A 12,293-nucleotide genomic window follows, 5' to 3' on the forward strand; every position below is an offset into this window, starting at 1 on the left:
TGGAAGGGCATTTTTTTACGTTGTGTAGGTTGCGTTGCGTCGCTAGTGGATACCACATGTCCAGAAGTTGCATCAATGATACTGTATATTGGATGTTACACATTCTTTGATATGGTGCTCTTGAATGGTCACTTTATGTCCAGCAGATGCTAATTAATAAGGCAACACCATCTTTGGGAACTCCTACTCTTCTTTTTTTCCAACAATTTTTTACTATTGATGTTGGATGGATTACGGCAATAATATCACAATATTGGTAACTTGATATCAATTTTCTATTAGACAGCGATTCAGTGGTGTGAAATTGATTTATGCAACGAAAAAGTTTGATTTTAGGTGTGAAATAATTTAGTTTGAAGACCAGAATTTAATATTTTGCATTTAAGTAGATAAACTGTGCTCGAGTGGGTATGATGATGCGAAAATCGCATATGATGTTCAACTCTCAAGTTTCTTTCCATTTCTTTCCTATCAATGGGACCTTTTAGGTCAAACAAAACAATACATATTAAATTTGTTGAATTGTTAATAGTTTATTATCTTCAGCTACAATAGCCTTTTAATAAAAACATTAATTGGCGTAGCGCACTCATTGCTTCGTGCACTAAAAATAAAAATTTCTCAAAAGCAAATAATCGTCTAAACATTTCCTTCAATTTTTTTTTTTTACAAGAAGTCGATTCTTTTTAAAATGCACAAAATGAATCTGTTTTTGTCGACAGTAATAAACGAGTTGACAAATATGCATATTAGATAAAAGATGGCAAATTTAAAAATGATAACAAAAATAATATACAGTATTATTACAATTGCTGTATATATTTTTAATTAAAAATAACAAAAAGAAGAAGCCCCTTTAATGCATAGAATAAGCGGAGGCAATCTCTAAATCACCCACTACCCTATGTCATTCTTATTTTCTTGTCGACTTCTTTCGACTCGGAATGACCAAACTGAACTTTGTGCGGTGGGATAGAGTTTTCATCTTAGCTGGTTTTCTAGGAACAAGGGGGTTTTACAAATAAAATCTACTAAAACCGTTTACAGATGTTTATGTATATAATACCCATCAAACAGAAATAAACAGTGTGAAAATAAAAATACTAACTACACTATTATACCAATACTATTACCATCATGTCTGTGAATTCTTGATATTCTAAGTGTTTTGATGAAATTCTTGATAATTATTTTATTTGTTGATGAAATTCTTGATAATTGTTTTATTTGTTGATGAAATTCTTGATAATTATTTTATTTGTTGATGAAATTCTTGATAATTATTCTATTTGTTGATGAAATTCTTGATAATTATTTTATTTGTTGATGAAATTCTTGACAATTATTCTATTTGTTGATGAAATTCTTGATAATTATTTTATTTGTTGATGAAATTCTTGATAATTATTCTATTTGTTGATGAAATTCTTGATAATTATTTAATTTGTTGATGAAATTCTTGATAATTGTTTTATTTGTTGATGAAATTCTTGATAATTATTCTATTTGTTTATAAAATTCTTGATAATTATTCTATTTGTTGATGAAATTCTTGATAAGTATTCTATTTGTTGATGAAATTCTTGATAATTATTCTATTTGTTGATGAAATTCTTGATAATTGTTTTATTTGTTGATGAAATTCTTGATAATTATTTTATTTGTTGATGAAATTCTTGATAATTATTCTATTTGTTGATGAAATTCTTGATAATTGTTTTATTTGTTGATGAAATTCTTGATAATTGTTTTATTTGTTGATGAAATTCTTGATAATTATTCTAAATGGTTTGATGAAATTCTTGATAATTATTCTATTTGTTGATGAACTGCTTGATACTAACTTATTCTATTTGTTGATGAAATTCTTGATACTTATTATTCTATTTGTTGATGAAATTCTTGATACTTATTATTCTATTTGTTGATGAAATTCTTGATATTTACTCTAAATGTTTTGATGCAATTCTTGTTATCAATAACATGCCAACAATTCACAATTTGTTTAGTTTGCTCACAAATTATTAACCTACTTTTAGACAATTTAGCACAATGTTTTACCAAAAAAGTTTTAATAAATTACTGAAAAAAAAAACCTTTTTTATTAAACTGCGTTAAATTCTTCAAACAGAAATCTCTATGAAAATTACTAAACGGTAACATCTCTTAAAACAAAATAAAAAATAATTTACAATTATTTAAATGATAAAAATAACATTTTGTGACAGGTACCGTTTCATTTTGAACACAAAATAATTTACAAATTCTTTTTGTACGGTGATGTACAAAAGTAAGAGATGTTACTATTCATTTACAATTTAATTTTCAGTAGTGTTGCCCTAATTTTTAATCAAAAACTGTTATAAAACACACGCTATCAAGAATTGTATATACACCTATGTGGTTAATAATACTGTTAATGATATTAGCATCTAAGATGTGACTGGTCTAAAAGTTAGTTCCTGCTAAAAACTGCGCAAACGTGTATATAATTTGTATACAGCTAAAGGACTGTCTGCGTATATTGGTACACAGACTATTTTAGTTGACATTGGCTAGTAAAAAAGAAATAAAAATATGTTGAACAAGGCGTGTGTCTTCGTTTGCGCATGAAATGATAAGTGGAATGGATAATAAAGTTGGAACTAAGTTTTAGAGGCTAAATCAAGTACAAATTCAAGATGAATTTCTATTTCTAGGTTCCTGGTAGCAAAACATAAATGAGCACAAAAACTCAAATATATATATTTTAAGATTATATAGAAAATGTTTGTGTTCATGTCAGAATTTAAAAAAAAAATTGTTACTTTAACACACATAAACACACTCTATGGGTTTGTAACTACCAATACAATTACTAATACATACATTTGTTTTTGTAATAGTTGCCTATGCTTGGATAACAAAATAAAATTCACTAGCAGACTTATTTCACAATTTTAACAGTTAATTAATGGACAAGTCCTTTTTTTTCTTGAGACGATGAAAACATTTCCCTGGTTTTCAATATCACGTTATTTCTCTGTTAAAACCAATCAAATAAAATGTTTTTGTCTCAAACACCGGTGACTTACACAATTAAGTTTGTTGAACGTGGCCTTGTGACGAACTTTGCGCCCGGGATGGTTGCTCAGTTCATGGCGCAGCGTTCGCTACAGGCCCGGTCGACGGCAGTGGCGCATTCTGTGTAGCTGGCGTTGTTATGACTGGCATTACAGGCATACCTTTTGATGAGGCCAGGGATGTTGTTGATGCTATGAAAACAATAAAATTCAGATGAAAAAATGTTCAAAAATTAAACTTTAAATAAATAAAATTATAATACGTCGATACCAACAAGTTTTCAACATAGAATCATTAGCAACAAAAAGAGAACATAATCATAACAAATATTGAGAATTCCAAAAGTAAATGAATAAATGTGACCTTATTCATTATCATTAATATGTAATGATACACAAATATAAAATACAAACGTGTGTTCAAATTATTTTAACTAGCAGTATATAAGAAATTTGTATTCACACAAGCAACATGCAGTTACAGAACTGTGGCAGCAGAACCTGTGCTAATATCTAGTATAATATGAAATCGACAAACATTCATGTTACTAAACTATTCAATTGTCTCCTACGACATTATGAATGCAGTTGTGATGGGAACTGGGTGTGATCAGCCAGGCTGATTATCGTCCACCACATTTATTGTTAAGACATTACATCCAGTTTAATTGTCACACTGTACCCACCCAGCAGGTAGTAACTTTATAGCCGGTTTGTAATGGTATAAAGATCTTGTAACTGATTTGACAGCCACTCTAAATCACCACCTTGTTATCAGGGACTTTCACTGCATCCTGCCTATTTTAAGTGATAACATGTTATCATGGACTCGCCATCACGCCTATTTTAAGTGATAACATGTTATCATGGACTCGCCATCACGCCTATTTTAGGTGATAACATGTTATCATGGACTCGCCATCACGCCTATTTTAGGTGATAACATGTTATCAGGGAGCTCCTCGTCCATTTCAGGTGCGCCACAACTAAAAACATGCGACATGATCGTACATCACATTATTAATGTTAAACAGAATGATTTCAGAATAGTTAGAAGAAGTGAACAAAGAACAACAAGCACTGTTAATTTAGTTTACAATAACAAATATTATCACAATATATAATTCACACAAGTAATAATGAATTATATATATATATATATATATACATATTAAAGTAATACAGGCAGAATATGCATGTGGTATATAGCGCCATGTCAAGAATACAGAAGATAGAGAATTTCTGTATAAAAGTTTACGCATTGAAGAGTTAGAACAGAATACAGAACATGTGTAAAAATACATGAATTGTTAATGGATACACAGCTGTTAGAACACGTAACATAACTTAAGCTTTCGGAAATGCATTTTCCCAAACATTTAGTAAATTAGTAAACGACGCAAAACAAAATCTTTTCCTCGGAGCGTAGTTTAACGCCGACAAAAACTAGGCTTGTCGCCACCACATGCGGCAACTGGCTGCATGGTTGCAAGTTACAAGAGGAAAAGATAGGACATACCAAGGCAAGCACTAGTGGATGTGTGCCGTCACTTACTTGTTCCGGCATTGCTCGAGGTCGCCGACGTGTTCGTACTGGAAGGCGCGTTGTTCAACACTGGATGCATTGATCTCTGCTGATCTTTTACAACGGGATCTACAAATTGTACAATGTTTTTGGAAAAACAAGATCGACAAGAAACATAATGAAAAAATTAATTAAACAAACACTTATTTATTTAAACTTAATTCCCATTTTGTGATGTAAAATTGTTTCCATTATTATTATTACTTACAAAAATAAGGGTGTTCCATTGCCTCTCGTGCTGTTAATCGTTCTTGATGTTCATACCTCAATAACTTATCAAGAAAATCCAACGACTCTGGACTAACTAGGTGCTGGTTTTCACTATGGACAAATCGTTCCCATCGTTTGCGGGAATGCCTACAAATCACAACGGTTGTGTTTAGTGACAAGGTCAAATGTTACAGAATAGAGAACAGAGAGGAATACAGAATTTGTTACTCACCTTCCTAGTATATCGTTGAACCGTGGATCTAGCTCAATCTGGTACTTATCAAGGTATTCGTAAAGTTCATCGGTTCCTAATACCTTTGCTATACGTACCAATTGGTCGTAGTTATCGTGTCCGTGGAAGAAAGGTTCTTTGCGGAATATCATGCTGGCTAGCATACATCCAAGACTCCACATGTCTAGCGAGTAATCATATAGCTGAAGCAGAAAACACAATGTATATAAATAGTTTGTAGACTATACGGTTGGTAGAAAGGGGTGTTTTCTACTTTTGAATTATATCTTGCTCTTTGAGGAGAATAGGCTATTGTTGGTTTATCCAGGTAAGGTAGGCATGAAATAGACTGAAGTTTTGTAACATTTGTGTTCTCATGAAGGAGATAAATATGTGCCCAAATATGGTAGTGATATGCCCAAATATGGTATTGATATGACATCATGTTCATATATGGGCACATCACATTTTTGTTGTCACATAAAGTTTGATAGCGTACACAGAGAATAACATGCAGATTATACTCATAATGTAAGTTTCCTAAAATAATTGTGTTGTTCGTACCTGATAGTCGACAAGTAATTCAGGTCCTTTGAAATACCTGGATGCTACTCTTACATTGTATTCCTGGCCAGGGTGATAGAATTCCGCTAGACCCCAATCAATTAACCGCAACTAAAACATATTTAAACCATATAAAATTTATCAGAATATCTGTACACATGCCTGTCTTAAGTTGACCAATCACAAGCAACAGCTTGAGAAGAATTTTTAAAATACAGTCAACTCTCTCTCTGAAAACCGGAAAACCAGACATAGTTGGCCAGTCCAAGGGTGTCCGAGAGTTGACTATACCAGAATGCATCATTCATTTTAATATTATTTTACATTTATGATATCACCAAACTTTCGAGTTAAAGTTAAAATAAAAATTGTAAGGCATTTAATGAACACGCAAACTGTCTTAAAATTACGTGGCATGTACTTTTATATTTTACGTTGAAAAAAAAACCACAAGAATTTGAACATTGAAATATACTTACAATTCTATTTTCATGATCTATCATAACATTATGTGGTTTGACATCTCTATGCATGATACCCATACTATGACAGTAATCCAAAGCCTGTACCAATTCAAATACATTTTGAATAACAATTTATTTAGGAGTGTTTCAGATTAGCAGAGGTATTTAGAATTTGCTAGATATTAAGGGTATGTTCAGATATCCATGGAGTTATGCTTTCTATCGCAAGCAATGTCATATTATAATTAGCGTCGTAACAGCAAAGTGTTCAGATTTGCTTAACTAACGCTTTCGTTTGAAACTGGGGTGTCACCAATTTGGTCGAACATCTGGTATGGAGTAAATTTTATTGGTTTAAGAGGTCAAAATCATTGATGCATGACTCTCGTATCATAAGTTTCCTTCACTAATCTTGTACCTTGAGCTATCGTAACGACCGAAAGATCAGTGTTGTACGAGGTGGCTTCCACTAATCTTCCCCTGGTTCAGACCTATGGAGTTGTCCGTCGCATACGATATGAAAGCATAACTCTGTATGTCTGAACAGGCCCTTAGATAAATTATATAAGCATGTTTATGCTTTTAACCCTGGACTCTAACAAAATAACAGTTTTCTTAGGGCAGACAAGGATGTCAGGATTGGCTGTACTTGGCTGGTTTAATTGAATAATTGAGTAACTACAGTACAGGTATTCAATGTATGTGACGTCCAATACATACAAATTAAATGATGTATAAATTATGTGTTTGGAAATCATTAAGTAGTAACAAATTAGTGACCAGCGTTTAATTAGAGAAAGAAATATGCAGTTGGAATAATAGAAATTAGTTGTAGATCATCAGTGACTAATGCCCTGTGAATCATGTTCATTCAACCATGACATGCTTATTTTAATAAGCCATTTCTATATCTTGCCATATGCTTGAGAGTGAATGATTAAAATTTGATATAAACAGCTGTTTCAAGACCAGAAATAAAACCCAAGAAATAATGAGAATTATCGGAGGCTTTCAATAAACCAATCAGAAATGAGAAAATAAAAACGAACCATTAATCAAAGCAGTTTATAATTTACAATTGAATTGAACACTATTTTGTGCACATAATTCAATTTGCTTGGCATGCGCAATCACTCTCAACTGGACATAAGTTTGTGTGAACAAGCTTATTACAGCATTAAGCAGGCTTAAGTAGTAATTAATTCCTAAGTATCCTAGTGTTATACACACAGTCAATTTTATGTATTCACTTTGCTTGGCTTGCATAATCAATTTCAACTGGACATAAGTTAATGTGAACCAACATATACTAAAGAGTCTTTAACACCTGCTTCGGTCCGGCTTCAGCCGAAATATTGAGGTGCGATTTTATTTGCCACAGCAGAACCGCAGTAGGTATAAATAATTGTTTTCTTTTCATATGCATCCAACAGCGAGTAACTTGCCAATAACAAAATGGATGAAAACTATTTATAATTTATCATGCTTATAAACCAAGTCTCATTTGAGTTGAAAGAGTAGTGAGTTACAACCCTGCACTAGGTCAGGATTGAACCCAGGACCTTGGGATTGGAAGGCAAGCATGTTAACCACCAAGCTACAGCTCAACTACAAATTCCTACGTACTACTATACAAATAAAATTGTTGACATTACCTTAAGGAGTTCAAAGAGGTAGTACCGTATTTCATAGTCTGTTAATGTCTGATACAATTGCTAAAATAACAAACATCAAAATGAATTCCAAGATAGATTATAGTTCTATTATTTGTTTCACATTATCAGTGTCTTTACTATTCATCACAATCATTAGGATGATAACTGGCTGTTTACAAACCTCAGAATGTTTGCTCGTCAAGATCATGTAATTTTGATTTTAGAATTTATTTTTTTTTATGAATTTTAGAAAAGAATTAAAACAATAATAGTCTTGCAGCTCCAAAATGTTGATGAGAGTGGGATGAGAAACTAAACCTTTTTTTTTTATTGGGCCTTAAATTCAACTAATAAATAAATCACAAACAATGTGTACCTACTCAATATCTATTCATGCTCTATTTTTTTTTTAAACAAAACAATAAGCCCCCTACCACCTCCAAAAAAACCTCATAAAATCTATTGGCGTACCTTGAAATCTGTGTTATTAACATATTCAAATATCAGTGCTGGAGTTCTGGACTGTAGAACAAAAATCATAATAAGGACATAAAAATATTTTATTTATTATTCAATAGTTAGTTTTATAAGAAATTAATCTATTAAACCCATAGATCTTTTCTTCTATTCACAATATGGGTATAAATTGGATACACTGTGACTGTTGCTGGGTGGGATAGTAGGGGGACACCCAATTTTAAAGTCTTCTGCCTAGCTTAGCCCTTCCACACAGCCAGCCTAAACAGTACACTCACAATAACCTCTGGATTCTCATTTTATTATTTTTATTCACCCATGTCTTTGACTTTGTCACAGTATATTTCATCTTAAAATTCAATGAAAGACAATTTGTTTATGTTAATTATAATAAAGATGATTTGAATTTGAAAGTTTGGTAAAATAATTGAAAATGGCGGATCGGCAAGGTACTCACATGCATCAAAATGTTAGTTACATGAAAACTGTACACTTACCACAGGATCTTTAACAATGGCTTGCAAAGATATTATGTTTGGTCCCCCTCTTAAATTTTCTAATATTTTAATTTCTCGTTTAATTTTCTTTTTCTTGACAGGCTGTGAAATAAATTAGACAATTCAAGTAGGTTATCCTTTATATTTACAGAAAATACAAAATTAGAGAATAAAAAAAAAAAATTAAATTAAAGACATTTTTGATTAAAATATAATAAACAATGAAAACATAATTTGTTTTAAATATAGACGAAAAAAAAAGAAATTATGTATGAAGACTTAAATAACTGAATTTAAGTAATAAAAACGTAATTAAATTGTCATGCATGATTAGTATTTGTAAACATTATTATTAAATAATGATGAGTCCATGTTTGTTGAGTCTTTAGGGGCCAACTTCTCTCTTCAGTACTAAAAATATTGTTTATCTAAACACAAATATCATTTGGAAGCAAAGATTTTTTTAGCCAATGATCAGTGAAGCGGAACAAGTGGAGCATAAATCAAATACCTTTAAAATTTTTATAACACATTTTTCATTACTAGTTATGTTTACAGCCTCGAAGACTTCACTGTATTTTCCCCGACCAAGTTTCCTTACGATCTGATAGTCGTCTTGTTGCCTAAGTCGCAAGAAAACGAGAGAATTAAAAACAGATTTACCATAATCTGATATTTGACAAAGGTTTTTTTGAAATATTTACACACAATTATAACCTTTATTCCCATTGCAGATACAGATTACTAGACAGTAAAGTTCTATCTTAGTTGATCTTATGAAATACAATAAAAGACATTCATTGAAATCATTGACAGTAACTAACAATGGCATTTCTGAACACTGACAGAAGCTATAAAGTAGGCTGTGGTGTGACTGACCATTTTTTCACCTACAGTACTATTCAACAACTTTTTCATATTTTGTTATTAATCAGAAATGCTTACATAAAACATGAGATATGATGTTGCTAAAATTAAAAGTCATCAATGAAGATTAAATGTCAATGAGTATAACTTACTGGGGTATAAAATGAAATATTAAGTATAGTATGGTGTGCTATTGATTGCTTGCATTCTGTTTGTTTTTTTGTCTAAACCTCTGTCTACACTATCAGACTTTATGTGACAAAAAAATGTGATGTTCCCATATGGACATGATGATGTCATATCACTACTATATTTGAGCATATCACTACCATATTTGGGCACATCACAATTTTTTTGTCAAAGTGTAGTGTAGACAGAGCTTTACTTTCCAATGTAATAAACCTCAATTGTTTGTACACAATCATTGATGACATCCTGCCATTTATCTTTACTTTTCTCCTTCCATATACCGTACTTTGTATTTTTATTTATAGCCATTCAAATGTGTTTCACTGGTGGCCTTAGCTTAAGTGACATTTTGACCAATAAAGGCATCCTTCCATGTTATATACTATATCATTTTAATCTCAAGTTTTGATCTACTTGTTTTTTTATTTTGTATATTATGGAAAATAAATGAAAAGAATGAATGAACAATAGAATGCGCTATACTCATTTTGTTTAATACATCCAAACATTATGGAAAATGAGTTACCACCAACAATTTTCCCATTTTAAGTACCAAACAGGGTAAGTCTAAATTCATACACTATACAAATGTTCTATAATTTTTTTTAAATGAGAGAAATTGTATCTTTATTTAGATGGAAATGGGTTTGGATTACTTGAATATCAGAAACTGCCATGATTATCATTAGAACTTGGGAGGTCTGAACTTAACGATAAAAGTTTTTGAAAATATTTGAATGCTCACCCCCATTCGACTACGTGAGACTCATAGTCCCAGTACTCCCGAGGGCGGTGTGTGTTGACATCTGCGTATACTCTGGCCCGACTTAACGCCATCGTGTCAGATGACGACGCTAGCTTCCTGTGTCTTTGTTTGGGATTCAGGGTTGCAGTTCGTAGTCTGTTTTGAAACAACAGACACAGTTGAAAGAAAAACGATGGACGCGCCACTACAGATCAACCAAAAGGTCTCCCAATTTAAAAAACTATCCTTGTATAAAATTCTAAAAAAGAAAATTAATAATATCAATATTTAATCAATTAATGTTTAGATTAGAATGAAGGAATGTGTTAATTTTTAGCCAGCTTACCAGAACCCTATAAAAAAAAATTAATATTTAAAACAAAAAACAATGCAACATATTAATAATAATTATTCACAATATGGAACATTTACAATAAAGAATATTAATTAGGCCTAATTAACAAACATTTAAAATGGTAGTCGTTTTTATTTTTCAGTGAAGAAAACTTGTTTCATTTTCAAAAACAACAGCTAGCTCTTCATTCCAGTTTATTACAAAGCAGGTAACATAAGTCTAGAGACATGCCTGATGAAAATCAGACATTCTTCAGAAACAGGGCTGTTTCTGATCATGTGATTGATCTGGGGCTATTATCTGGCCCTGAGCCTAGATAGAAAGAAGGAGGGAGACCTCTTACACAAGAACTTTGTTAAACAAAGTCTTACAATTTATACATATTTTAAACAAAATGCATGCATTTTCAAACACTCAACATTCATGTACTTGGATTACAATTAATAATTTTTGAAGACATATATTTTATAGGCCTTGGCTTCCAACTGGACGACTTTGAGAGCAAATCACCGGCATGTCGGTTGTAGAGAAGAGCAACCACTAAGCTCTGAACAGAATTTACACGCCCAGCGATTCCTCTCCCTCCGACTGGCATGAGCTGGATGGCCACACTCAGTTTCATGATACAAAAATTCGTAAAGTGTTACCACAACCTCTATCAAAATTACATACAAATCATATGAAATAAAAATATATAAACACCTTTATCGCTGTAAACACATTGGCATATCTTTGCTTTTCACCACCATTACAAAAAACTCATTTTAGGTCCACAAAAAAGAAGAAAATTACTTGTTAAACAAGGATATTAACAAGCATTTACAGTTTGGTAAAATGGCGTTGCTACCGATCCTCATTCCATCATTCCAAAACCGGTTCGACACGCATGCGTAGTAGAGCCACTACTAAATTTTATACTTGCGTAGGCCTACTATGATGATAAAGTAATTTTAAGCGTGTTAAAAACGCCGCAATTTACGTAGCAAGAGTAGAATTTCCACTAATTTGCAATGCCCTATTATAACAACAATTGTGTATGTTTACAACAATAACATGTTTTGTATTTATTTAAAACAAATGCATTCTGCATGCTGGACATTCCCACTGCACTGACTAATATTTAATAACGGGCCTACACAACTTTCTCGCGCGCAAAAAAATGTAATAGTTTGCCTTTTTTTCAATATTTTATTTATGCATGAAAATGGTTCATAGTTGTTAATTGGTAATTTAAATGTGTATGAGTCTCATCAAATGAACTACTGTACAAAGCAAAAATCCAAAATCGTATTCAGTAGCAAGTACCCTACCACTTTTTTAGCAGAGGATTTTGTTAATGCCGCCCTCTATAATTTTCTTTTGGACAGATGGTTGTTTAGCACCATGAACAT

At 31.9% G+C, this 12,293-nt stretch overlaps 1 protein-coding gene across 2 annotated transcripts; it reads right to left on the minus strand.

The window, feature by feature from the left end:
* Positions 1 to 513: 513 nt before the first annotated feature.
* Positions 514 to 11,757, minus strand: LOC144849649 (casein kinase II subunit alpha). Of its 2 annotated transcripts, none has more exons than XM_078706636.1 (12): positions 11,605 to 11,757; positions 10,548 to 10,806; positions 9,258 to 9,369; positions 8,747 to 8,848; positions 8,244 to 8,294; positions 7,773 to 7,832; positions 6,133 to 6,216; positions 5,654 to 5,764; positions 5,090 to 5,292; positions 4,856 to 5,004; positions 4,618 to 4,716; positions 514 to 3,254 (listed from the first exon to the last, which is right to left on the minus strand). In XM_078706636.1, the coding sequence occupies exons 2-12, from the start codon at positions 10,637 to 10,639 to the stop codon at positions 3,136 to 3,138; spliced, it is 1,182 nt and encodes a 393-aa protein (XP_078562762.1). In that variant the 5' UTR covers positions 10,640 to 10,806; positions 11,605 to 11,757; the 3' UTR covers positions 514 to 3,135. The 2 variants fall into 2 exon arrangements, with proteins under 2 accessions (XP_078562762.1, XP_078562763.1); XM_078706637.1 differs by having other exon boundaries at positions 4,582 to 4,716.
* Between the last annotated feature and the right edge of the window lie 536 nt (positions 11,758 to 12,293).

The sequence above is a fragment of the Antedon bifida genome, chromosome 8 (assembly GCF_963402885.1).
Source record: "Antedon bifida chromosome 8, ecAntBifi1.1, whole genome shotgun sequence".
Classification (NCBI taxonomy): Eukaryota; Metazoa; Echinodermata; class Crinoidea; order Comatulida; family Antedonidae; genus Antedon; species Antedon bifida.

Bases quoted from the DNA above. Each gene is read 5' to 3' on its own strand.
- LOC144849649 (XM_078706636.1), bottom strand. From the start codon at position 10,639: ATGGCGTTAAGTCGGGCCAGAGTATACGCAGATGTCAACACACACCGC. The intron at 8,849-9,257 runs GTATTTGATTTA...TTTATTTCACAG, and splicing joins GTGTTATAAAAATTTTAAAG to CCTGTCAAGAAAAAGAAAAT. The intron at 5,293-5,653 runs GTACGAACAACA...TTTCTGCTTCAG, and splicing joins AATTACTTGTCGACTATCAG to CTATATGATTACTCGCTAGA.